The following is a 25910-nucleotide window of genomic DNA, read 5'->3' as shown; positions in this document are numbered from 1 at the left end:
AAAGGAAATAAAGAAAACCTTCCTTGATCTTGTAAGCTCGCTCGGTTAAAGCCCCTTCAATCCAGGGGTGCCTGGGGTCCAACTTGATTTCTGCTGAGGTCATGATCTCACGGCTTGTGAGATCGAGACCCACAAGGGGCTCTGTGCTGTCAGTTCTGAGACTACTTGGGATTCTCTCTCTCCCTCTGTCTGCCCCTCCCCCACTCGTGCTCCCTTGCACTCTGTCTCTCTCTCAAAATAAATAAATAAACATTAAAAAATCCCCATCAACCCATATGCCCAAACACCTCCAAATAGTAATGGATGTTTGTGCTTTCAGTCACACTGCCTGTTTGTACTCTTTGGGCTATTTCAATTCCTTAGCCTTCTATTCCAAATCTATACTCCTGCCTTACCTCTGACAATGTTTACTCACAAAACCTCTGAGTCACCATGCCAACCTATTAGCTTTTCTTGAAGCACAATGCATTTTTATATGATATACCACATGGGTAAAATAGCATCCATTATACTTATGTACACATCATATATGAATAATAACAATAACAGCAGCAACAATAATAATACAGACACCCACATAGTCACCACTTAAGCTTACCGAATACTCCCTTTCTTTGATGCCTCCTTTACCCCATCCTCAAAGCCAATAGCCCTGACTCCTAATTTCAAATAATGCATTGTCATTACTCTGCTTCTTTCCTCACATAAAACCCTTTGCTTGGAACATCTTGCCAATTCCCAGTTCCACTTGCTGAAATTCTCCTTCAAGATCTCTCTCAATAATTACATCCCCCTTTAATGTTACAGTATGCTAAGTCTTCTTCTAAATAACTTATCACGTTACCTTTTCTCAAATGGTATTTTGAGTTTGTGTTTGTCTCCCCTTATTGATTCTAAGTATTGCTTGCATCTACCTTCTGTAGCAAATAATAGGTCTTATTTTTTTTTTTTTTTGGTTACCCACAACACCTAGCATAGTGCCCAAACAAAATAAAAACTTAATAAGTATCTGTTGCGCCAAATAATTATCCTTATCTTCTCCCCTAGATCTATTGCCGGGCTCTGAATTCCCTGGGTCAAGATTTAGAGAGGCCTCTCGAGCTCAGAGTCAGGGTTTTGGATATAAATGACAACCCTCCAGTATTTTCTATGTCTACTTTTCTGGGACAAATAGAAGAAAACTCTAATGCAAGTAAGTAATTCATTTTATGAAGTAAACAAGAATATACTGACTTCCAGATCACTCTTCACAGCCAAGCAACGAGAGGCCAAACTATGTGAAGGTACTACGTCATCATGAATGTAAAAGATTAAGTATAGAAAAGCAACCAGAACAGAAAAGCACGAGAAGTCTCCATAATGCTTCCCTTTAACTATGGAAGTAGCTCCAATCTGGCACACACAAGGAACAACTCCAAAGAAATGAGAAGGGTCTTCTCATGTAACTCACACACCAGCTCAGTTGTAGACCCCTCGGGAGAAATCCCAAAAGTACTTTGTACGGTGGTGGCAAGGGCACTGGGAGAATTTAGCCTCCCAGCCCAGCTGTTCTGAAGGGCAAATCTCATCCACTTCTGTTCATGCTGCCTTTTTTTTTTTTTTTTTTTTTTTTTTTTTGTTAACCTACTTTCAAGTCGTTAGTAGAAATCACTTCCAGGCCATCTATTTTGTGGCCACAATCTTCAAGAGTTTTTGTTGACAGTAAATAAACACAAAGCAAAACTTGTTTTCCCTTTTTATATATGATGTCATAAATATAGGTTTTCCTTGCTCTTTACTCAAATTACTTATTTTATGTATTTGGAATGTACTATAACCTTAACCTTGTTTGGCCCCCCCCATGCATAGTGAAAGCTGATGGTCCCAAGTGGTTAGTTACGGGGCACCAGAAAACCTATAAACTTGGCAGACCATTTATTTGTAAGAGTTTTGACTATCTGAAGGTTTAATGTCCTCCTCATGGATTACTGTAAATGGCAACATTTTAACTGCCAAATATTGAGTCACTTGGGAAAATTAACTGTCTAGCACACCAGGGAAGATTGTCCTAAATATATTTAAAACAGCAGTGATGATTTCTCATTTAAATTCAAAACTTCATCTCACCATAGTTACTTTTGACCTTTGAGTGGTATAATTTACTATAAATTCCAAAAATCCTTACAGTCTACTTTTATTTATTAAAATACTATATGTATACTTTGAATAGTATCCCTTCTAAAATATCATTCTAAAAATGTTTGTTGTAAAAATTCACACAATATAGAAAAGAAAAATGGAATCGAAATCCACTGTTTGTTTTCCTTAGTACCATTCTTGAGAGGCAAGTGCGTGTGTGTGCACACAGTGAGAAGGGAGATATCTCTTGCATTTGTGTTTACAGACAAGGCACTTGTGCTAAAAAAGACTTTGAGTGTAAAGAAGAATTCTAGCTCATGAACACTGGCAGCTTTTCCTTCTCTAGTGTCCTTCATCAAAACTGTTTATAAGATTCACGGAAAAGATAAGGGATAAGACAAAGTATGTAGTTAAGCATCTCTTTAAACCTATTTGTTACCTACCGCTTCACTAAGGACCATGCAAAACACAACTCGGCCAGTGGGACCTTCCTATAATTTTTTCTCATTAAACTGTTTAATTCTCTCATGAGCTCAATGAACACAGTACTATGATCTTCCCCATTTGTAGGGGTGGACACTGAAGCCAAGATTACATAGCTAGTAAGTTCTATAGTTGGGAAAAAGTTGGTCTGGCCTTGATATCATTTGTTTCACCACAGTAGGCTTTAAAAAAAGGATAATACTAGAACATGAAAAGGAAACACAGAATAAAACATATCTTTGTTTTCTGTCAGAAATGTGTAAGTTCCTGGGAAAATGTAATCTTTTTGTATAGGCAAAAGTTTAGAAAGGAGCTAAGCTGTTGAAGTAGACAGGGAAAATGGTAGAGCATACCTTATACGGACCAACCAACTTTAACACTTGTTAAAAAAGCAATATACTGTATTATAACAAAAATGCAAACTGTCCATTCCCAACCAATTTTTCTTGATTTCTAGATACACTGGTGATGAGACTCAATGCTACTGATGCAGATGAACCAAATACTTTGAACTCAAAAATAGCCTTCAAGATCATAAGACAGGAACCTTCTGATTCACCAATGTTTATTATCAATAGAAACACTGGAGAAATTCGAACAATGAATAATTTTCTAGACAGAGAGGTAATATTCTTTTTCTTTGATTGGTTTGTTAGTTTCCAAGGAAGTGACTCTAAAAGCAAGAGTATCTAAGAAAGAAAAAGAAAGCAATATGTTTAAATTTTCACGTAATGGTAATGGTATAACAAATATCTTCAAAATGAAAAAAATGAGAATTCCACAAATACATTTTAAACTGTCACTTTTCATTCAATCCTACCTAAGAATTACCTCAATTTAAGACAACTAGATTCTGAAAGTACATGAGAATATCCATAAGGCAGAGGCAAAGGCTCTATTTTTTTCTATTTTTTAACGTTTATTTATTTTTTGAGGGACAGAGCATGAGTGGGGGAGGGGCAGAGAGAGAGGGAGACACAGAATCCAAAGCAGGCTCCAGGCTCTGAGCTGTCAGCACGAAGCCTGACACGGGGCTCGAACTCACAAACTGAGAAATCATGACCTGAGCCAAACTCAGATGCTTAATCGACTGAGTCATCCAGGCACCCCTAAAAGCTCTATTTTTTAATGTGTTCTATAATGAAATAGATTTAAGAAACAATTGCTATTACATCCCCCATCTTGGCGAGCCACAGTGCATGAACATGGTAGAAGCTCTAAGAATTCCTACAAGCTAAGAAACTTGTTTACCTTTCTTTTAGCCCAGAATATCCTAAGCTCATCTGACAACAGAACTCTTCTTTTTCCTTCCTATATCTCACCTACTGACAGACCACTGATTACTTTGGGAAATGAATCACAGAATCAGTATGATGGAAAGGAATTGAGTAACATCCAGACCAACCTTCTCATTTACCAATAAGAAAATAATTAGTGATTGTTAGCAAGTTAGAATCAAGTTAGAATCTATTAATGCCATGTGGTCCCATTATTTAACATAAAAGTATCAACATTTTCATCTTTTAAAAAATATTGATAGGATTTACCAGGTCTGTATGTATTTGGGGGATATAAATGAAGAAGTTTTATTTTTGAATGGATAGTTAATTAAATTTTAGTTTAATTATTATAGTTATTTTGAAATGATGATTCCCCTATTAATGACTCCTACATTTAGGATAAAGGAGATTATTTTCACACTGTTTAATAATCCCAAAACTATCAGTTCCTAAATCACCTGTATCTCCTTTTTCACTTGTTTGAAAACAACCATCAGAAGAAATTAACTATTAACATTTTCTTAAACTTTCTTAAAGAGCCCAGTGGAATTCCTTTAATGTCACAAGACTTTTAGTGGTGAAGAGCCCTAAATATTAAAGGAACTCTGCAGTCACTGGCAGGCCACCAGAGCAGATATTTTTTAACGTAGAGACCACGGAGAGCCCTCATGACGTCTCTAACTATGAATCCTATAAAATGATATCCACAATTTTGAATGAGGATGTGTGTATGCATGTGTCTGGAAAAGGCTTCACGGTTTTTTCTAGCTTGTAAAAATTTAAGCACCACTGAGTAGAATCAAGAAGACGGATCATCAATAACGCCACTGCTTCCACCTACCACTCCCACCTCCCAGAAATGCAAATCATTTCTTATGTCTTTACTCTTCTTGCACATTCCATGGCTGATTATTTACGGTTTGGAATTTTCATGCCATTAATTCTTGGTAAACCTTAATCTCTCTCCTCTTGACCATTTTGGTCATTTTATAAACTTTTGGTCACTTTATAAACTTTTTCAACCCTGGACATATAATAAGGAATGAGGCCTTTAAAAGCTTTGTTTCTTTTAAATGACGCTGGATAAGCATTGCTGGAAATAGAAGTACCAACTGCTTGGGGCGCCTGGGTGGCTCAGTCGGTTGAGTGTCTGACTTCGGCTCAGGTCATGATCTCACAGTCCCTGAGTTCGAGCCCGCGTCAGGCTCTGTGCTGACAGCTCGGAGCCTGGAGCCTGCTTCCGATTCTGTGTCTCCCTCTCTCTCTGCCCCTCCCCTGCTCATGCCCTGTCTCTCTCTGTCTCAAAAATAAGAAAGAAAGACAGAAAGAAAGAAAGAAAGAAAGAAAGAAAGAAAGAAAGAGAGAAAGAGAGAAGTACCAACTGCTATATTGATTCGTTGAGATCTGCAGATTTTCAATATTCTCTGTTACCCTGTTTTAATCATAGATTTACGTTGAATTAACATTCTAAAATTACTTTGCATGAGGCAGAATCAGGACTGTCTAGATCAACTGTGATATGTTTTGTAATGTGTTTTGATATGTGTGCTTTTAGCAATACAGCCAGTATTCCCTTGCTGTGAGAGGCTCAGACCGAGACGGTGGGGCAGATGGCATGTCAGCAGAGTGTGAATGCAACATTAAAATCCTTGACGTTAATGATAACATCCCGTACATGGAACAGTCTTCAGTAAGTGTTTGTCCTTGGAATTAATAACTTTAATTCTAAAATTTGTTCAAATAATTCTATTCATAGGGACACGTGATAGTTTTAGTCACATAAAACCCAAATGTAAACAAACACGTACATTGTCTTGTGTTTGTGTACATAATACCTGGGCAAAATATATGTATTTGGACAACGAAGCGTGAGACTATAAACACAGATCTCTTTTCTAAATAATGAATGACCATAAACATTCTCTGAAAATCTGGTATAGTTCTTCTCTCACTTACACAGTTGGTGTTAATTTTTTTTTCCTTCTTCTTTCAGTATTCTGCTAGTATTGAAGAAAATGCTCTACATTCAAATTTGGCCCAGATTAGAGTAATTGACTTGGACGAAGAGTACTCAGCTAACTGGATAGCAGTCATTTTCTTTATCTCTGGAAATGAAGGAGGTTGGTTTGACATAGAAATGAATGAAAGAACAAATGTGGGAATTTTAAAGGTTGTTAAGGTATGGTATAATTACCCTAAATAATTTAGTTTTTTAGTCTTTTTCAAAATGTTAATCTTAAAATGTTAACATCTCACAAAATTGAGTAAAAGAATAAAATACAGTGTTTTAAAATGATATATGACATAGAGCTTTTTTACCATTTTTCCGCTTATATCACTTTATGAAGCCAGGCATTAAACTTGAACTTGACAGTCTCTTCTATTAATACACTATGCCTTCACAGATCATATAAATTAAGAGAATTCTAAAAATGAATCTTATTTTATACTCACAACAAAGTATGAGTAACCCTTAAGGTTCAGTTTCAGACATTTGAAGAATATTTTTAAGCAGATTGAACATGGCCTTATAAAAATGTGTCTGTGTCAATAATGTACATTAATTAATATGCACTAAGAATATTTATCATGTAATTAAAAGTTTAGTTCTCCAGTGTGTTTTTATAAAATTAAAATTAAATTACTGTCATTATAGAATTATCACAGTCCCATCTCCCTGTGGCTGCTGACCAAGGCTTATTATGAACACAAATATACTAGAGATTTGGTCCAAGCAACAAAGATTTGGTCCAAGTCAACAGAATTCTCCTATGTCCCCCCGACATTGATGACCCACCACATGTGGAAATTTAATAGAATTTCCTCTAAGATGTGAGAAAAAGAGAATGTGACTCCTGGGGAGCTGATAGTGAAGGTTTCAGCCTGTGCTAGAAGATGGATTGTATGCATTCTTTATGGCAAAACATAGTCATTTTTAAAACTATTTCCTTCTTTCAGAATAGTCCTGGGAAACAGACTTCTAAGAATTCTGTCCCCATAAGAATGTGCAATCATTTATCTCATGTCTTCATAAAGTGTCACTATGCCTATAGCTTCTATTTCCTGACGCAGGATGCAGATGCTTTAGTTTATTCCTCACAGCATCCCTGCAAATTAGGTTATATACCCATATTGCAGATAAATACACTAAGGTTCAGAGACAGTATGTAACCTGTTTGAGTTCTAATAGCTAGGAAGTGGTATGGCTGACATTCAAACATAAGTTTCTCTAGCTATAAGTTCATATTGTCTCCTCTGTTCTATCTAGGATTCCATACTGGGGAAAATGAGTCCTAATCTTTTTCATCCCAAATAACTACATTACTTTTAAAAATTAGTCTATTTATCCTCAATATCTCTATCCATAAAATAGGAATAATGCTGATTTTTCTTCCAGGCATGACATCCTATATTAATTACTTTATTATAATTATGTGTAATATATATGTATACATGATATTATAGACTTTCTTGGAATTACAAATGAAGCCAACATTATAGCAAGGATTAAAAATTGTACTAAATGGAGGGGTGCCTGGGTGGCTCAGTTGGCTAAGCATCCCACTTCAGCCTAAGTCATGATCTCACTATTCCCTAGTTTGAGCCCCATGTCAGGCTGTGCTGGCAGCTCAGAGCCTGGAGCCTGTTTCAGATTCTGTGCCTCCCTCCTTCTCTGCCCCTCTCCCACTCATTTTCTCTCTCTCTCTCTCTCTCTCTCTCTCTCTCAAAAATAAATAAACATTAAACAAATTCAAAAAAATGTACTAAGTGAAGAGTTTGATGTATGAATCGATGGTCATCTAAATTACTCCCATATGAAAATTTAGAAAAATACACTTGGAACTTATGGGCATAATGCATAGTTGTTTGTGAATTTCATAAGTGGTGAATTGACACCAACTTTCATAATGAAAATGACTACTTGATTATTTTATAATATGAAATAAATTTTTTCCAGAATATACTGAAGAAAATAAGGATTTTTATTATTTTTATACTGTTTGATTACTAGACTTATTGAAAGAAGTCACATTTACAGAAATAAAATTTCTTCTAAATAGTACTTTATGGATAAAAAGTCAAATGATTGAATGCACTATATATTTGGTCCATACTTTGTAATAAATAAGGCTACTTTAAAAAAATGTTTATTTTTGAGAGAGAGAGAGTATGTATGCTTAAGAAGGAGAGGGGCAAAGAAGGAGGGAGAGAGAGAATCCCAAGCAGACCCTGTGAAGTCACAGCAGAGCCCCATGTGGGGTTCGCAGGGCTCAATTCCACAAACCATGTGATCATGACCTGAGCTGAAATCAAGAGTTGAACACTTAACCAACTCAGCCACCCAAGTGCCCCTAGATCTACTTTTTGAGAAAAATGAAATGATAGAAGCTAACATAAACTGTCTTTTTGCTACAAAATGCAAAAGACAAAAGACAAAAATGCATCTATATATTTTGTTTTTAATTTGCTTGATGTATAATTAAAATTCACGTCATATATTACCAACTGTTTTGACAAAGGACCTAGGACAATTGGATTTTTTTCTTGCTATATTTTCATGTGTTTGTATTGAATTAAAGAAAGAATAGAGCGTGTATGTATATGTATTTATATTTAATTAAAGAAAGAGATGTAAGAGTTTTCTGGCCTATTATCAAAGGATTTGTCTTTCTTCCAAAATGTTTTTTCCTTATAGTAAAACTATTTCACTCTGCCATTTCTAGCCCCTAGATTATGAAGATATGAAGAATCTGCAACTTAGTATTGGTGTCAGAAATAAAGCTGAATTTCATCATTCAGTTATGTCTCAATACAAACTCACAGCAACCGCCATCTCTGTGACTGTGTTAAATGTAATTGAAGGCGCAGTGTTCCGTCCAGGTTCAAAGACATATGTAGTGACTAGCAACATGGGACAAAATTATAAAGTGGGAGACTTTATAGCTACTGACCTTGACACAGGTGTAGCTTCAACAACTGTTAGGTAAGACTGATATTCTCCAAATAACTTTTTCCATATATTGAACTTCAATACAGTGTGTTCTCTTTAGAAATTTTAACTTTCCAAATTAAAATACTTTTCTTTATTTTTGAAACCATCATTCAATCATAAAAAGTACTAACTACTGAATTGTCGTTTAATTTAGAGCTTTTAACTTAAGAAAACATAAAAAATTGTGCAAATGTAAGATGCAAAAAAAGTAAAGGTGTAAAATGTGGAAAATATTGGAAGTTTGACATTTCTGTGTTTATGTATTTTATTAACCAATTAGCTGATTACCACATATCATGGTTATTCTCCCAGAAGATCTGATGGACTGATTTTCCCATTGCAGATCTGCCCAGATTGAAATCAATTATATTTAGTTAGCTCATTTCAGCTACTCTCTTCACTTTATAATCAGCACTGAATAATGATACACTCTCTTTGTACCCCACAGATGTGAGTTCATTGAGGGCGGACCACTCCTCCCCTTCCCCTCCCATCTAGTCTTTGAGTTTCACAGTGCTTGAGACAGAGTTATCTAAGCAATGTTTAACAAATATGTAAATGAGAAGGAAATTCAACAGAAGCCCTATAAAGTCATTGTGAATATGAGAAGGGAGAGTAAAAATTGGGAGAGAATGAAACCACAAACTGATGGAGAAGTAACTTAACTTCTTAGGGAAGAGAACAGTTTAGAATTAGAAGCAGCCCAGGGAGTTCCAGGATCTGGGTCTTCCAGGATAGTTCTGATGCTACCAAAACCAAATGAAAATGAGACTTCAAGCATCAAAGATGATTCTGACATCCAAGTGGGCATGAGATATTCCATTAGAAATGGCTGCCAGCAATTTATTTTTCTTAAATTTAAACCTTTCCTATTTATTTTTTAAAAAAAATTTTTAGAGAGAGAGAGAGTGGGGGAGAAGAGCAGGGGGGAAGAAAAAGAGAGAGAAAGAGAGAGAGAGAGAGAGAGAGAGAGAGAGAGAGAGAGAGAGAGAATCTTAAACAGGCTCCACACTCAGCAAGGAGCCTGACTCGGGGCTTGATCCCACACCACCCTGGGTTCATGACCCGAGCCAAAATCAAGAGTTTGATGCTCAACTAGCTGAGCCACCCAGGCACCCCAAACCTTTTCTATTTCTGAATGTGGTGGCACTTCCCTGATAAAAAATAAAGTCTCTAATAATCGAAAATAATATCCAGGGGTTATAACTACTGACTTGAAATATGTGTTTTATAATCAAAATCTCTGTCTCTCTGTTTCTCTTTTAGATAGCTAACATTAATTTGTACTGTTTTCTTCAAATACAGATATGTAATGGGAAATAATCCTGCTAACCTACTTGATATTGACTCAAGAACAGGCATAATTACTTTGAGAAATGCAGTTACCATGGAACAATATAAAATGCTTGGGGGGAAATACCAAGGAACAATTCTATCTATAGATGGTAAGAAATCAACTTAACTTTTTTTCCCTTCTAGAGGAAATTATATATACACTCAAATATTAAAATTTTAATTGTTATATTTTGAAATAATCCTTTCCCAACAGAAAAATCATACTGGCTATTATAGATTCAAATTTTTAATAATATGAGAAACAGTGTAACTCAGTGGCTAAGCCCATGAGCTCTGGAGTGAGACTGGATTGGTATCTTTCACCATCCCTTAGTAGCAATAAGATTTTAAAGAAGTTACTTAACCCATTTATTCCTCAGTCTTTTCTTCTGTAAAATGGGACACTAACATTATGGATCTAGAGATATTAAAAGAATTATTAACATGTAAAGCACTTAGAAAAGTGCTGACATTCAATAGATATTAGTTCTTATTCATTTCAAATGAAAATTTTAACTTGTATTCTTAAATTACTTTCAAATAATTAGTCCAAAAGAAAAGTTGACATGACTTTACATAATTTTTTTGGAAAGGTGATATACAACTTCATGTGAACAATTTGGAAGTAGCATGCTTATATTACTTTGCCAAACCAACAGAATTAAAATTAGGTTGGCCACAAGAGGAGAGAAGTCCGAGACTAATTCCACTAAGCAATATTTGCTAATTCAGTTCCTCTTCTTGACTTTCTATTTCTCCCCTTTTCTCTCTCTCTTGTCTCTTTTGATTGGCCTAGACAGGGGTTGACAATTTCCACTTGCTTTACAGATTAAAAACAAATGAAATAGCATGTCTTTAAAGTCATTCAACAAGGTGGCCCAGTTGGTTAAGCATCTGTCTGCCTCTTGATCTCAGCTCAGGTCATGATCTCATAGTTTGTGAGATTGAGCAATGACAGCCTGGGGCCTGCTTGGGATTCTCTCTCTCCCCCTTTGTCTGCCCCTCCCCTGCTTGTGAGTTTGTGTACACTCTGTTGCATGCACTCTCTCTTAAAATAAATAAACTTTGAAAAGAAACCATAAGTTTGAAGTCTTTCAACAATTCAGAAATTTACCAAATTATACTGGTTTTTTATCATAATTAGTCAAAATAAATATAGTTTTAAGAAAAGTATTTATTTATTTATTTATTTATTTATTTATTTATTTATTTATTTTGAGAGAGAGAGAGAGACAGAGAGAGAGCAGGAGCAGGGGAGGGGCAGAGGGAAACAGAGAGAAAGAGAATTCCAAGCAGGCTCTGTGCTGTGAGTGCAGAACTCCACACGGGTCTGGAACCCACGAACTTTGATATCATGACCTGAGCCAAGACCAAGAGTTGGATTCTTTTTTTTTCTTTAACTTTTTTAATGTTTATTTATTTTTGAGAGAGAGAGAGAGAGAGAGAGAGAGAGAGAGAGAGAGGGAGCGCACAAGCGGGGGAGGGGCAGAGAGAGAGAGAGGGAGACACAGAATCCGAAGCAAGCTCCAGGCTCTGAGCTGTCAGCACAGAGCCTGTTGCGAGACTAGAACTCTAGGACTGCGAGATCATGACCTGAGCCAAAGTCAGACGCTCAACCGACTGAGCCACCCAGGCACACACCCCCACCCCCCGCCCCAAGAGTCAGATTCTTAACTGACTGAGCCACTCAGGCACACCAAAAATAAATGTGGTTTTAAAAATATACATTACAAATAGAAATGCTGATTTAATCTATAGATAAAACTTGTTTTGATTCAGTGCTGAAATTATCTTAAGCAATTGCTACTTTACTCCTTTTGCAGACAGCCAACATCAAGCTTAATTAGATACATGAAGAAACTGGAACTTCTGCTTATGAAATTATTAGACTTAGGGCAAATAGAGAGCATTCCTTTTGTCTTCAAAAAATGCAAACTTATATGTAGCGTATGCAATGATAATGATAAAAATAACAACAAAAACAACAGCAATAGCAGAATCAGCACAGCTGAGCTGAAAGGGCATGGGCTTTGATATTGGATAGACTGAATTTAAACTTGTCTCTGTGATGTTTCTTCATTTATTCAAAAACTATATATTGAATCCTGATGAAATGCCAGCCATTGTGCCAGGTTCTAGGGTTATATCAATGAACAAAGTCTGACACAGAACTCACATTTCTATCATAGAGATAAAAACAATGACTTCAAACAAAATCGTTCCTATGTGTTTACCCAATTTTAATAATCTTAGGAGAAGTCCTAACTATAAAAGTCTGAATGTTCAGAGATGTTAATTATAGCATTATCTATAATAATTAACAGGTAATATGTGTAGGTAAACTATGGTCCACTTGATGTGAAATTATGTAGCCATAAAAAAACTATATAATGAAAAGTTTATTGACGTATGGAAGAATTCTCACAATGCAAATTAAAAAAATATAAAATGGAATGAGCCATATGATCTGTCAATATAACATAAATAAGTAACAAATTTTAGGCATTATAATTAAGGTTAAAAGATAATACAACAGTGCCCAGGTGACTTAGTCGGTTAAGCATCTGACTTCAGCTCAGGTCATGATCTCATGTTCAGGAGTTCAAGTCCCACATGGCGTGTAGAGAATACGTAAATAAAAACTTAAAAAAAAAAATGAAAGACCGTAAAACAACAAATAAAATCTAGGTCTAAAATATCGAGAAGTGTGTAAAACATTGTCTAAAAATGATTCCACTGTGGCTTATCACACACCACTGGCAAATACATAACATGGCATTTATTGTTTATGCTTCTCAACGTATGGGACAGTTTTTCAGGAGAGCACTAATATTCACCTTGGTCTCGGGTTGTCCTGGGTGGCTCAGTCAGTTAAGTGTCAGACTTTGGCTTAGGTCTTGATCTCACAGCTCATGAATTCCTGCCCCATGTGGGGGTCTGTGCTGACAGCTCAGAGCCTGCAGCCTGCTTCAGATTCTGTGTCTCCCTCTCTCTCTGCCCCTCTCCTACTCGAACTCTCTCTCTCTCTCTTTCTCTCTTTCTCTCTCTCAAAAGTAAGTAAACATTTAAAAAAATTTGTTTTAAATATTCATCTTTGTCTTATTTAAAAACTCAGTCACAAACAAGAGACGATTTGGGAAGTTACTGAATTGATGAGAAGAAAAACATTGAAATAAGTTATTGATTCAAAAAATGGCTTTGTGTTGTTCGACAATTATTACAGTATGTGTATTAGATATTTCTTCCATTTTAAATCTTGTTACAGATACTCTTCAAAGAACTTGTACTGGAACAATTAATATTAACCTCGACGGTTCCGGCTGGAAACAGGATGATAAAAGTAATCAGGGAACCACTACTGAAGACGGTGGAAATGACGGCGGTGGAAGTGCCACTGGAGGTGCCACCGGAGGTGACACCGGAGGTGACACCGGAGGTGACACCAGTACTAACACAGCCGACAAAACTTCCACTGATTACGGCGGTGGTACCAATACAGACAGCAACACCTATGACCAAACAGGTGGTGGTTACCAGAGAAATCCCTTAGATAATGTCCATTTTGGTCCTGCTGGCATTGGACTACTCATCATGGGATTCTTGGTCCTAGGATGTAAGTACTTTTAACAATCTTATTCATAGGCATCCCCCTCCCTGAAATTATGGGGAGGAGATAAGCTTTCTGATCCTTTGATGAAAGGTACTTTCCAAATTCTTACTTTGTGCACGTATCAAGAAATGCCTGTTTGCTGTTGGGTTAATAAGATAAGAAAGTCAAAGTGCAATGGAGGACAAAAAGTTCCTTGCATTCAATCTCAGTGCAATGGGAAAGTGCCATAACAGGCAGGTTCAGACTGCTATTTGAGTGAAGAAGACAATCAGAAAAGATCCGAACAATCAGAAAAGGCTACACGGAAAAAGCAAACTTGCAGAATGTAACATAAAATTTATGAGAAGAGCTAATTCTCTAATTTCACTTTTTTAGCCATAGTAATTATTAACCAACATTTTAAAACTTTAAATTAAGTATTTTATAATGCTTCTTTATTTATTTATTGAGAGACAGAGAGACAGAGACAGAGTATGAGCAGGGGAGGGGCAGAGAGACGAGGGAGACACAGAATCCAAAGCAGGCTCCAGGCTCTGAACTGTCCCCATAGAGCCCAACGGGGTTCGAACTCATGAATTGTGAGATCATGACCTAAGCCGAAATCGGACGCTTTACCAACTGAGCCACCCAGGCACCCCTAAAATTAGGTACTTTATAAAAGTAACTTACTCAGGCATTGTTTATCTCTACTGCAAGTAATAGATGACTTTCACTTTGAGCTTGTTTTTTATATTGTTGATTACCTGTGTGTAGTGTAGTTGGTAACAGATTTAAAAATTGTGCATGGGCTTTGGGGTCAAATACCCCTAGATACAAAGCTATCTCTAAACCCAGCAAATTTTCAAGAAAGCGAAATATACAGGATTCTTTCTCTCCTTTCTTTCTTTTTCCCCTCTCTTACTATCCCTCCACTTATTACTATCCTTACTATGTTCCCTCCTCTCTACCTTGCTTATTGTGTCTTTCCATCCTTTGTCATATTTTCGACTTACATAGCCTTTACTTCATCCATCCGTTCATTCCAAATCATTTATCAAGATTATATTATATAAAAAGCTCCGTGCTAGAAACTTACTTAAATGAATAAGAAAACCCAAATGATTACCAGAAAGACCTTGTTAGGTAGCATAATATTCTCTATTTGTGTGTGAATAAACTCAAGAAAAAATTCCATGTGGAGGAAGTCTTTAGGGAATAATTACTTGAAGCATGGGTTAAGATTTTACTGCTGAAATAAAAAAAGCACGCATGTGTGAAAGGAAAAAAATAAAGGCATGGAGGAGGGAACACAAAGACTCAAACACATTGTCTGTCCTCTGCAGCTCTCTTTTTTGTCTCCTTTAATATTTTCTTGAGTAATGACAGCAAAAAGACTCATCTGTTTTAATGGTGTAACAATATCTATAATTTGAATACTAGGTAACAAATTAAAAAGTTCGTCACAGCCTAGAATACTGAAGCTCGCACTGATTTTGGTATCTGACCATCAATCAGTTTGTTTTCTGAAGCTTTCACAGTAATTTTAAAATCAAGTGCCATTATATTAGAGGTTCAAATTTATTCATAAAAAGCAAGTTGTTTTATTTTAATGTGGCTCTGCGGCTAATTCCAATATTCCTATCCTTTCCCCATCAGTGGTCCCGTTTTTGTTGATCTGTTGTGACTGCAGCGGCGCCCCTGGTGGGGGCGCTGGCTTTGAGCCTGTCCCCGAATGTTCAGATGGAGCAATTCACTCATGGGCAGTAGAAGGACCACAACCGCCTCCCATAGTAAGTGCTAACTTGTAAGAAATGGCCTTTGGCAGTCACCGACCCTCACCCTCATGCACTGGAGCCAAGACGTTGGCCATCACTTGTGGTCTGTGCTGTTCTTTGTTCTGGGACAGCCAATGTGGAAAATGAAGAGAAATCAAAGGTACATCGAAATCAGATGGAAGTAACCAGGAAAGGCTTTCGAAATGAGGTTCAGGTTTTAAATGGATTTCAGAAGTTTCATAAATAGTGTTCTTTTAGAACCTGAGGTAATTTGAGAACAAACCCGAAGTATAATGATAGAAGCAAAAGAGCCATTAAAATGAGGAAATGTTTCTTGTCTTTTAGAGTGGATCCGCTGTCTGTGTACCACCGGTACTACCTAGTAATGGAAATCTGATTGAATGCATTGACACCTCAGGTAAGAAGTTTTTTGGGTTTTGTTTTGTTTTTTTAATTTTAACAGCTCAAATGACGTAAGCAGGAATTCTGTTTTGTCTTTGCATACCATATCAGTTCTCAATTATCTTGTTAATCTTTAAAATTATTTCTATCATTCACTTTTAAATGACTAATTTGCAAATTCAATGGTAAGGAAAAGCCTATAGTAATTATTATTTTTATATGTTGAATTTTTAAAATCTTCCTCAATGATTAGAGAGCACTTATGAGACGACTCTATTAGGACTTCTACAAATAGGAGAGAAGAACTGAAATGTAGCCACAAGTCAAGTTTGGTCCAGGTCCAAAAAAATACAGTTGACCCCTGAACAACACAGTGTTAGAGATGTCGACCCCTGTGCAGTCAAAAATACAAGTATTAACTTTTGGCTCCCCCAAAACTTAACTACTAATAGTCTGCTGCTGACCAGAAGCCTTACTGCTAGCATAAACAGTTAATTAACACATAGTTTGCATGATATATATATATATATATGGAGATATATATATATGGATATATATATGGATATATATATGGATATATATAATATATATATAATACTGTATTCTTACAATAAAGTGAGCTAGAGAAATAGTTTTTAAGAAATCATAAGAAAGAAATAATACATTTACATTACTGAACTTATTCATTAAAAAAAATCTGCATTCAAGCCCATGAAGGGTCAACTGTACTAATTAGAATTAACATACAACCCAATTTTTTTAAGTTTATTTATTTTGAGAGTGAGAAAGAGAGCACAAGTGGGGGAGGGGCAGAGAGAGAGAGGGAGAGAGAGAATCCCAAGCAGGTTCCATGCTGTCAGTGCAGAGCTCAACGCTGGGCTCTATGTGAGGCTCAATCCCACGAACCATGAAATCATGACCTCAATCAAGAGCCGAAATCAAGGGTCAGGCACCTAACCAACTGAGCCACCCAAACTCCCCAACGTATGAACCAATTAAAATAGATCTGTGCTCATTTCTGGAGGCTAAAATCTACCTTCACAATTCATGAATGATTCAAAACTACTCTGACTTAGCCACTATCATGACAAAGAAAAAAACTGCATCCATTCTCAGCATGAGCATAAAGGTTGACCTAAAAAGACTTGTCTGGTTTCTTAAATTGGAAGTAAGTGGATGAAACACCATCAGAATCTTTCCACATTCTCAGCTGAGGCTGTGTACAGGTGATGGGAGTTTTTCCTTGCACACCGTTAACCAAAATTATAACTATGACACGCCTTAAAACAGGGGTGTAGTCCAGTTCACAGGCAGAAATGACGGAACAATTAGAATTTTACAGCAAAGGGATAGCTACCATGCTAGTAAAAACAAAGGTGTTTTTTTTTTTAATTTTTCATAACTTTGAAAACACTTGTACCATCTTGCCTTTTCTCAAAGTAAACAAAGTTAGTGATTCTCTTATTTTTCTCTCCGTCTTTTTCAAACTTGTTATCGTTACTTTCCTACCTAGAACTCTCTTTCTTTTCAAATGTGTATTTATTTTTGAGAGAGAGAGAGAAACAGAGTGTGAACTGGGGAGGGGCAGAGAGGAGAGGGAGACACGGAATCCAAAGCAGGCTTCAGGCTCCAAGCTATCAGGACAGAGCTGGACATGGGGCTCGAACCCATGAACCATGAGATCATGACCTGAGCCGAAGTTGGACGCTTAACTGACTGAACCACCCAGGCGCCCCCCTACTTTGAACTCTTTAAAATGGGAGAGGCACAGGAATGCTCACAGCTTGTAGAAATGTACCTTACCCAAAGTACTAGACACACTAGCCTTTAAACCTATCTCTCCTCACAATGTCTCCATTTTTGTTAATGACACCAGCATCCCCTCACCTCAAAAGCAGAAGCTGGTTGACTCTTCTATCTTTTTATTCTTTTTTTTTTTTAAGTTTATTTATTTATTTGGGGGGCAGGGTACACATGCAGGCCAGGGAGGGGCAGAGAGAAAGGAAGAGAGAGGATCCCAAGCAGGGTCCCCACTGCCAGTGCAGAGCCTGACGTGGAGCTTGAAACCATGAACCACGAGATCATGACTGGAGCTGAAATCAAGAATCAGAAGCTCAGTCGACTGAGTCACCCAGGCATCCCTCTATCTCCCTATCCTTGACACCCACTCTGTTCTCAAGACTTGTCAAATCTTCAGTCTATCAGGATTTACTTACACATTTATCCCTTCATTACATCTATAAACCTTTACACAAATCTAGAACAAAGCACAATGAGAGGCACCAGAGTCATAAAAGTATAAAAACAGACTGTCCCTAAAATCAAGATCTTTAAAATATTAAAGCCATGAGGCATTTATCCCACAGTCAACACTTTCCCTCTCCATGGCTCTTCCATAGTCTGACCCATGATTTTATCTAACCTACCTTGAATATTGTAACAAGCTTCTATCCGCCCATCACATCCAAGTGAAAACCAAGGTTCTCCAAGTAAACCTTTCCTCACCACAGCCATGGCCTCTCCTCTGAAGCCAGTGGTTCTTGGGTGTTCTTCTGGACACCCTGTGCTTCTAACACGTTGGAGTATTCTTATACTATTTAACTTTTAGAATTTTGGTGTTCCCCCCCCCCCAGACTTCCTCAATTTGAAATCAAACTCTCTAAAGCATATGTTTTTATAACCTCTATGCACCGCCTCCAGCATGACACAATTACCACAAATAGTTAACATCAATTAACAAATTAACAAACTGATTAATAATATTATTTTGAACTCAATATCATATTTACAGCTCTTTATGTTTTGTCTTCATTTGATTTCAATGAAGAAACCATACATTATAGAAAGTTATTAATTTTTAGTCTACAAGACACTAGAGAAAGTAAACTTGATTTTATCAACAACTTTTAGGGGTTTACACAAATGAGTATGGCGGCAGAGAAATGCAAGATCTAGGAGGAGGAGAAAGAACAACAGGCTTTGAACTAACAGAAGGAGTTAAAACACCAGGAGTACCTGAGATATGTCAAGAATATTCTGGAACATTAAGAAGAAATTCTATGAGAGAATGTAGAGAAGGAGGTCTGAATATGAACTTCATGGAAAGTTACTTCTGTCAGGTAAGGTCTTTAGCCCCATGCCTTCCTTTCCATCCTGTGTCCCCGGCTCCACTCCAGGCTGCCACTAGTCCCCAGCAGGGCTCTAGCAGTTTCCCAGCCTCTAGTCTATGCCTGACAAACATACTGCTGCTGGATAAAATTTCCGTAATTCTGAACTGATCACTTTACTGCTCTCCTTAAAAACAGCCAGTGGCTCCCAGCTCTATTTGTCCAAGGCATGAAGTCCAAACTCCTTACCATGACAATTAAGATTATTCATAAATTGACCCCTTCCCTCATCTCCAATTACTCCTTACCGCCAATCCCACATACCACATGTCTTTGCCTCATTCACACTGGTCTATTCCCCTCCATGCCTTCGCCTATGCTGTGCCCCTCCTGGGATGATTTTATCCATTATCTCATACTCATCTTTTAAGACTCAACTCAAATAACACTGCCTCTCTGAAGCATTTACTGTTAACCCTCACGTCTAAAACAAAATTGATGTTTCTTTATCTATATTTCTGTAGTGCTCTGTGTATACGCCTTATAGAATATACCATTTATATTGGTAAAATATGTTTATATGTCTACCATGGTTTTTAGTGCCCTGTCCATATGTTCTCTACATCATGTTACCAGTACCTAACTCAGTTCCAGGCACATAGTAAACGTTCAGTAAGTGTGAGTTCAAGAGCCACAGACACTTCCAAAACATTCTAAGAACAAGCAGGAATTAATTTTGCCATCCCCAGGTAGAGACTGTCTGTAACTACTTAAACTTTCAGGGATTTTCTATCTCTGAAACTGTCTTATCTCTGATAGATTTACATCCTTCTACATCCTGGCCTAAAATATTTTCTTTAACTCTCCTATTGGCTTAGAGGGTGGCTGATATCTTGAAAGAAAACACTGATAAAGCCTTTCAAATAGCAGTAGATAATAATAAGAGAACTGTTGTTGAAACCCACAGGAATACTTCCTATCCATGTCCCTACAAATGAATGTTATTTTCATGAAAAGTATATTTCTGCCTCAAAACTTGTGCATCTTAACACTCCTCCCACCCAGGACACACTGTGTGCTTTATTTACCCCCACTGCTTTATTCTAACCTCTGATCAAATATCATTTTCTGAGATGCTGCCCGTGGCTATTCTGTCACTCTGTCCCTTGGCCCTGCACTCACCACCTCCTGATAAATACCTTATATGTTGTCTGTCTCATCCTAGTACAAGGTAAGTCTAATGAGAGAGAGACTTCAAGTGTTTTTGTTCACTGCTGTATTGCCAAGTTCCTAACAGAGGGTCTGGCAAATGGTAAGGACTAAAAAATATTTTTGAATGAAACGGCACAACGATTTGGTTTGCTAAGAAAAGTATTTCTGATACTTAACCTGAAAGTTTGCAATCCAATATTACAAATGATAAAAAATGAAATAAAGGTGCACATGTCTGTGGGCTTTCACTTTGAATTGAAGGAGATCTGATTTCTAAAAACCTTCAGTTTTAAATCCCCAAATGGCATGGAGCCAGAGTCAAATGTTCCTGTTGTTTTGCTAAAAAAGCCACATTCAAATAAATCTTCACTGAACCTCCAAATTCACTCCACTAAGGAAGGAAAGCACAGTCCTGGATGAACCTGAAACAACTATGAACTACCTTCTTTTCTACAAACCAAGGGAAAAGATTGGTGTACTTCAAGTTCAGGACTTTTAAGTACCTTCTTCTAACTTGGTTACAAAATAATTTATGCGATATTTTACTTGTGCTTTTGTATCTAAAGTGCACCTACGATGATTTTAAAAGTCGAAATGTATTATCAGAGTAACAGCTAAAATAATTTCTAACCAAATCTTTCAAGCAATTATATAATGATTTTTAAAACATCTTGGAATTTTGTTTTATATATTCTTCTTTGGGTAGTGCCCTGGAAGAAAAAAAGGGATAAAGATTTCTATTATTGCTAAATATGTATCCATAATTTCATTTTCTCTTCTCTCTGCAAATCCAGAAAGCATATGCTTATGCGGATGAAGACGAAGGACGCCCATCCAATGACTGCTTGCTCATATATGATATTGAAGGTGTAGGTTCCCCTGCTGGCTCTGTGGGCTGCTGTAGCTTCATCGGAGAAGACGTGGACGACAGCTTTTTGGACACACTGGGGCCTAAATTTAAGAAGCTGGCAGATATCAGCCTGGGAAAAGAAGCTGAACCATATCCAGACCCTGATCCGTCTTGGCCACCTGAGAGCACCGAACCGATCTGCCCTCAGCAGGGAACAGAGCCCGTCATTGGTGGACACCCACCCATCTCCCCACATTTCGGCACTACAACTGTCATCTCTGAGAGCACCTACCCCTCAGGACCTGGTGTACAGCATCCTATGCCTATTCCTGATCCTCTGGGCTATGGTAATGTCACTGTGACAGAATCTTACACCACCTCTGGCACTCTGAAGCCCTCTGTCCATGTTCATGATAACCGACATGCAGCAAACGTAGTGGTGACCGAGAGGGTGGTTGGCCCAATCTCTGGCACTGATCTGCATGGAATGTTAGAGATGCCTGACTTGAGAGATGGGTCAAATGTTATAGTGACAGAAAGGGTAATAGCACCAAGTTCAAGTCTACCCACCTCTTTGACCATGCCTGATCCTAGAGAGTCATCAAATGTGGTAGTGACAGAAAGAGTCATCCGACCGGTTTCTGGCATGATGGGCAATCTAAGTATACACCCTGAGTTATCAAATGCCCAAAATGTGATTGTGACAGAGAGGGTTGTTTCCGGCTCTGGCATAAGCGGAATTAGTGGCCCCGCTGGGATAAGTGGAGGCAGTGGCCTGGTTGGCAGTGCAGCTGGAGTAAGTGGCAGTGGCATTGGGCAGAGCAGCCTGGGAGGAGGTGGGGGCCTGGGTAGCAGCATGGGGGGGACAGCCACCATTGGCCACATGAGGAGCTCCTCTGACCATCACTTTAGCCAGACCCTTGGATCTGCCTCCCCTAGTACAGCCCGAAGTCGAATCACAAAATACAGTACAGTACAATATACGAAGTAGCCAGGATCCCAGCACACTTGTTCTCAGTAATGGTGATTCAGATCCAGTTCCCACCACCAAAAAACTAACGATGTGATTTGTGATGCACAACTAGGTGCTAAGAAACTGTGGGGCAAAGTGAGAAACCACAATGGGGAAAATAGATGGAAACAGTGCTGTTGGGCAAGAGCTCTCCTGAGCATTTGTAAACTTTTTTCTTACATTAATACTAATGGGATCGCGACAGTGAACTAAAACTTGAGACAGCATCTTCTTTGTGCCTGTATGGCCTGTAGGGTCTTCTTTGCTTCTGTGTGGCCTGTCATGTATCTCCAGCACATGGAATAAATTAAGCTGAGTCACGCAAAGCACTGGCCTTAAGACGGCAATTGGCACAATTCTCCTTGCCCTGTTTTGACTTGCCATGTAGCTCAGGCAATATTGAAAAAGGACTAAACATGCAATATGTGCTCATGTATGTAGGAAGAATTTGAAATACGTGCCAGGCACCCTGTCAATTTCACAGATAATAGAAATAAAAATCCAACCATACATTCAGACCATGATTAACCGTTAAAGAAAAAAGTCTGACTACACAACCAAATTCACAAGCCACCAAGCTTAATAACTGCACTAGATAAAATAAACCTCATATTAGGAAACGTTTCCTGGGAGGAAATTTCCATAAGAGAAACCTTACTTCCGTAAGGCAACCGGGTAAGATTCTATTGGGGAAAACTGGCAATGTCTAAACCTGAATCTTGAGATGGGGCTTCAGCTGAAATTCCCATGGAGACAAGTTTTCTGACTCTAGTTTGTGTTTAGTGGAAGGTGCAAGATTTACAAATATTGCATGCTGGTGAGGTTGCAGGATATCGCACTCCTTCTTATAACTGTGGCTGACCTAATAATGGAAAACTTGCCGAGTGTACTTCTCTGACCAAAGCAAGTAACACCTGACATGGTTGTCATCCTTAGTGGTAAATTGCCTTCCAAGGAAGCAGATGGAAACCACATTGTATTTTCAGATGTGTGTTTTATAAGTGTTACTCATCCACATCAGCTCTTTATTATACATCTCCTAAGTTAAAATAATTTACTTAAGCTGAGCTGTGGAAAAAAAAAAAAAAAGCCTGCAGTATGGTTAAGCTTTGGGGGAAATTTTTTTAAGGGGATCCAAAAGAAGTTTTTAGAACATGTAAAATGTTTAATGGGAAAAGTTAGAATTGTTGCGTAAAAGTAACACCACTAATAGTTTTAATTTACTTTTTTAAATAACCCTCTGCTGCTATTTTGAAGGGGTCAATTAAAAACTTTTAACAGAGTTGATGATATTGTGTTAATACAAATGAAATTGTTCTCAACCACCCCATTTCATTCGTCTATCTCACTCCCTAACTAAATGTTCTCACTAGAGTAAATGTTATGTCCCTGATTTGATTTGTCAATAAGCTCTTGGTTGATATATGCTCCAGTTTATAGGTAGTTCCCAAATTATGCAGTATGATATATTTTTCTAGCTTCAAAATTTAATAATGTATTATTTATGGTATGTCATTTCTACGTGTTTGCTATATAGTATTACCTGGTTTAAAAATCTCTAAATAGAATCAAAGCATTCTTAGACAGGGGTAAATTTACTGTAGCAAGTTAGAGGAATTTTTTTCTCTTTTCTAAATTCAGTGTTAATGTGAGCTCACTAAAGTGAAACTTATGACAACATTTTTTAAGGATCATTCCCACCAATGACCCAAATTTCTCAGGGTATTACAAGATCAAAGAACAGTCACTCAACTTCCAACACTTGTCAAAGGAGGCGAGGGAGTGAACTATTTTATTAGAGCTATTTTTCTCAGTGTTATAGCAGATGGTGTCAATACTTTCAAAGCCAAAAGATACATCCTATTCCATATGTAGACTATGTGAAATGTTGATAATGTGTAGCATGCCCAAATACAGAGGTGTAAATAAAGTCATTCACAGGGACTCTTCTTTTATTTCTTTCTCCCATTTGGGGGGTCTTCCATTAATGATGGAATCTTTCCAGAAATAAAGTCAAAAGGCATTTATTGAGATAAGCTGGGTCCAGGAGTTTGAAGGAAAATAATTACTAGTTAGTTATTAGTTAATTAATAAAAAAAGAATCAATAAAAAAGAATTTGATTTGACATATCATCAGAAGTGTTTTTAAAGATTCCTGATATCTTCCAACAAAGTTTTTTAGGTTGTCTAACGAATGCTAGATTGACCATCTTTAATAACTGTTGTTATTAAGATCCATTAGTTACATAAAGCCATGGGAGATATAAAAAATGACAGTATTAGTTGTCGATCTTTCTAGGAAGCCACTTTCAAATAAATTTTTTCCAGGATTACACACTGATGTTCTAACTCTTCATTCTTAAGTCTTAAAATTATCTTTTTAAAGATACCATTCTAACAATCATTTAAAGGCACGTCATTTTTTCAATAAAGAACCTTGGGGGAGAAATTAGTTCTACTCTGTACATGCTTTACTCTAACTCATGGACCATAGGTCATTCTACAGACCTAAGATATGGAAGTTATTTTATAAGTGAATCGTTATAATTCAAATCTATATTGCAAGCTGAATACCAGATCAACATGCTCTCAACAAAAGAGAAAAGGAAGAAGCAGCAATTTAGAGATTATGTGTATATAATTTGAAAACAGTGTGTTTAATGTTTATAAAACATCTGACTTTCTAAAGAGGTGGTACTTAGGGTCAAAAATTATTGGATCATAAATACTTTATAATTTAATATCAACCGAAACGCCATCTTTAGCTAATTTTGACACTGAATCCCAGTTATATCTGCTATATATTATTAGCTTCTATGTATATTACCTGATGTAATTGTATACACACGAAAAATTTACGGAAAAATTATCTATTTGGGGAGACTTTTAGGCCTTCATCTGGACATCTATTCTACATTTGCATATAGTTTTTAGCCTTATAATCTCCACTCAATGTAGTTCCTTGACAGAATTTTAACTATATAGCTCCAAAACGTACATATTCACACTCCAACTGGATGTTTTTAGTTACATACCCAATTACTTTCTGAATTTATACCAACCTCTGAATGTCAACCAGGGTATAACACATATGATACCCTTTGACTTGGGTAAAGGTTTTATAATCATTGGCTAAAATAGTCATGGCTGTATAAGAAAGACACTTGAAACCCAAAACAAACTTTTAGAAGTATTAGCCACGTTTTCCCATGCCCATTTAATAAATTGCAACCTTTTGTAAGATTTCTGGTATTTTTAAGACTTACTTCACTTTGCACTGCAGTACACAGTCCACAGAGATTACTGGCCCCCATTAAATAGAATCCGCCTTCCAGTTCTAGATTGTTCAATTTATGTTAGGACAAACGCATGAATGTATCAACCTATTATCCATCAAAGAATTTTAAAACAAGGAATATTCTACTGTTTGTCTATATTCCTTCCATTTGATTATATTTGAATTACTAAACACTTTATCATCAAGCTGTACCTAGTCTAACTTATTTTTCTTTTGCTATTTTACAAGTATTTTTAAACTCTAATATTCATCTTTGGTGATGTTTAAAACAAGGTGCTTTCAGGTTTCAATATAAAAGTTCTTGGTTTATTTTGGTGCTAGTTCCTTGCTTGGTCCTCCGTTGGCTATTACAAGTCGGTTTGTAATTTCCAAAGACATATTTACAGCAATAAAATGATTGGTATGCCTCCATGATCTTTTCTGAATTGTATAGGTGGGGAGGTTGAGACTGTAAGG

General features: G+C 37.1%; 2 protein-coding genes across 3 annotated transcripts in view; one reads left to right on the top strand and one right to left on the bottom strand.

Annotated features, from left to right (window-relative positions):
• Positions 1–25865, top strand: part of DSG1 (desmoglein 1) — a 39165-nt gene extending 13300 nt beyond the window's left edge. Inside the window, exons 6-16 of the mRNA XM_040479161.1 lie at positions 1048–1192; positions 3059–3225; positions 5437–5571; positions 5875–6060; positions 8606–8865; positions 10180–10319; positions 13475–13822; positions 15455–15588; positions 15919–15991; positions 18886–19094; positions 21089–25865. Coding sequence (XP_040335095.1) covers positions 1048–1192; positions 3059–3225; positions 5437–5571; positions 5875–6060; positions 8606–8865; positions 10180–10319; positions 13475–13822; positions 15455–15588; positions 15919–15991; positions 18886–19094; positions 21089–22135 — 2844 coding nt within the window. The 3' untranslated portion in view covers positions 22136–25865. The remainder of the gene's footprint in view (positions 1–1047; positions 1193–3058; positions 3226–5436; positions 5572–5874; positions 6061–8605; positions 8866–10179; positions 10320–13474; positions 13823–15454; positions 15589–15918; positions 15992–18885; positions 19095–21088) is intronic.
• Positions 1–25910, bottom strand: part of DSC1 (desmocollin 1) — a 351582-nt gene that overhangs the window by 190821 nt on the left and 134851 nt on the right. The window lies entirely within an intron of this gene.

This window comes from Herpailurus yagouaroundi, unplaced genomic scaffold (assembly GCF_014898765.1).
Source record: "Herpailurus yagouaroundi ecotype Mexico unplaced genomic scaffold, PumYag 142, whole genome shotgun sequence".
Taxonomy (NCBI): domain Eukaryota; kingdom Metazoa; phylum Chordata; class Mammalia; order Carnivora; family Felidae; genus Herpailurus; species Herpailurus yagouaroundi.
The sequence above is the reverse complement of the archived record's forward strand: the minus strand, read 5'-3'. Positions and strand labels throughout refer to the sequence as shown.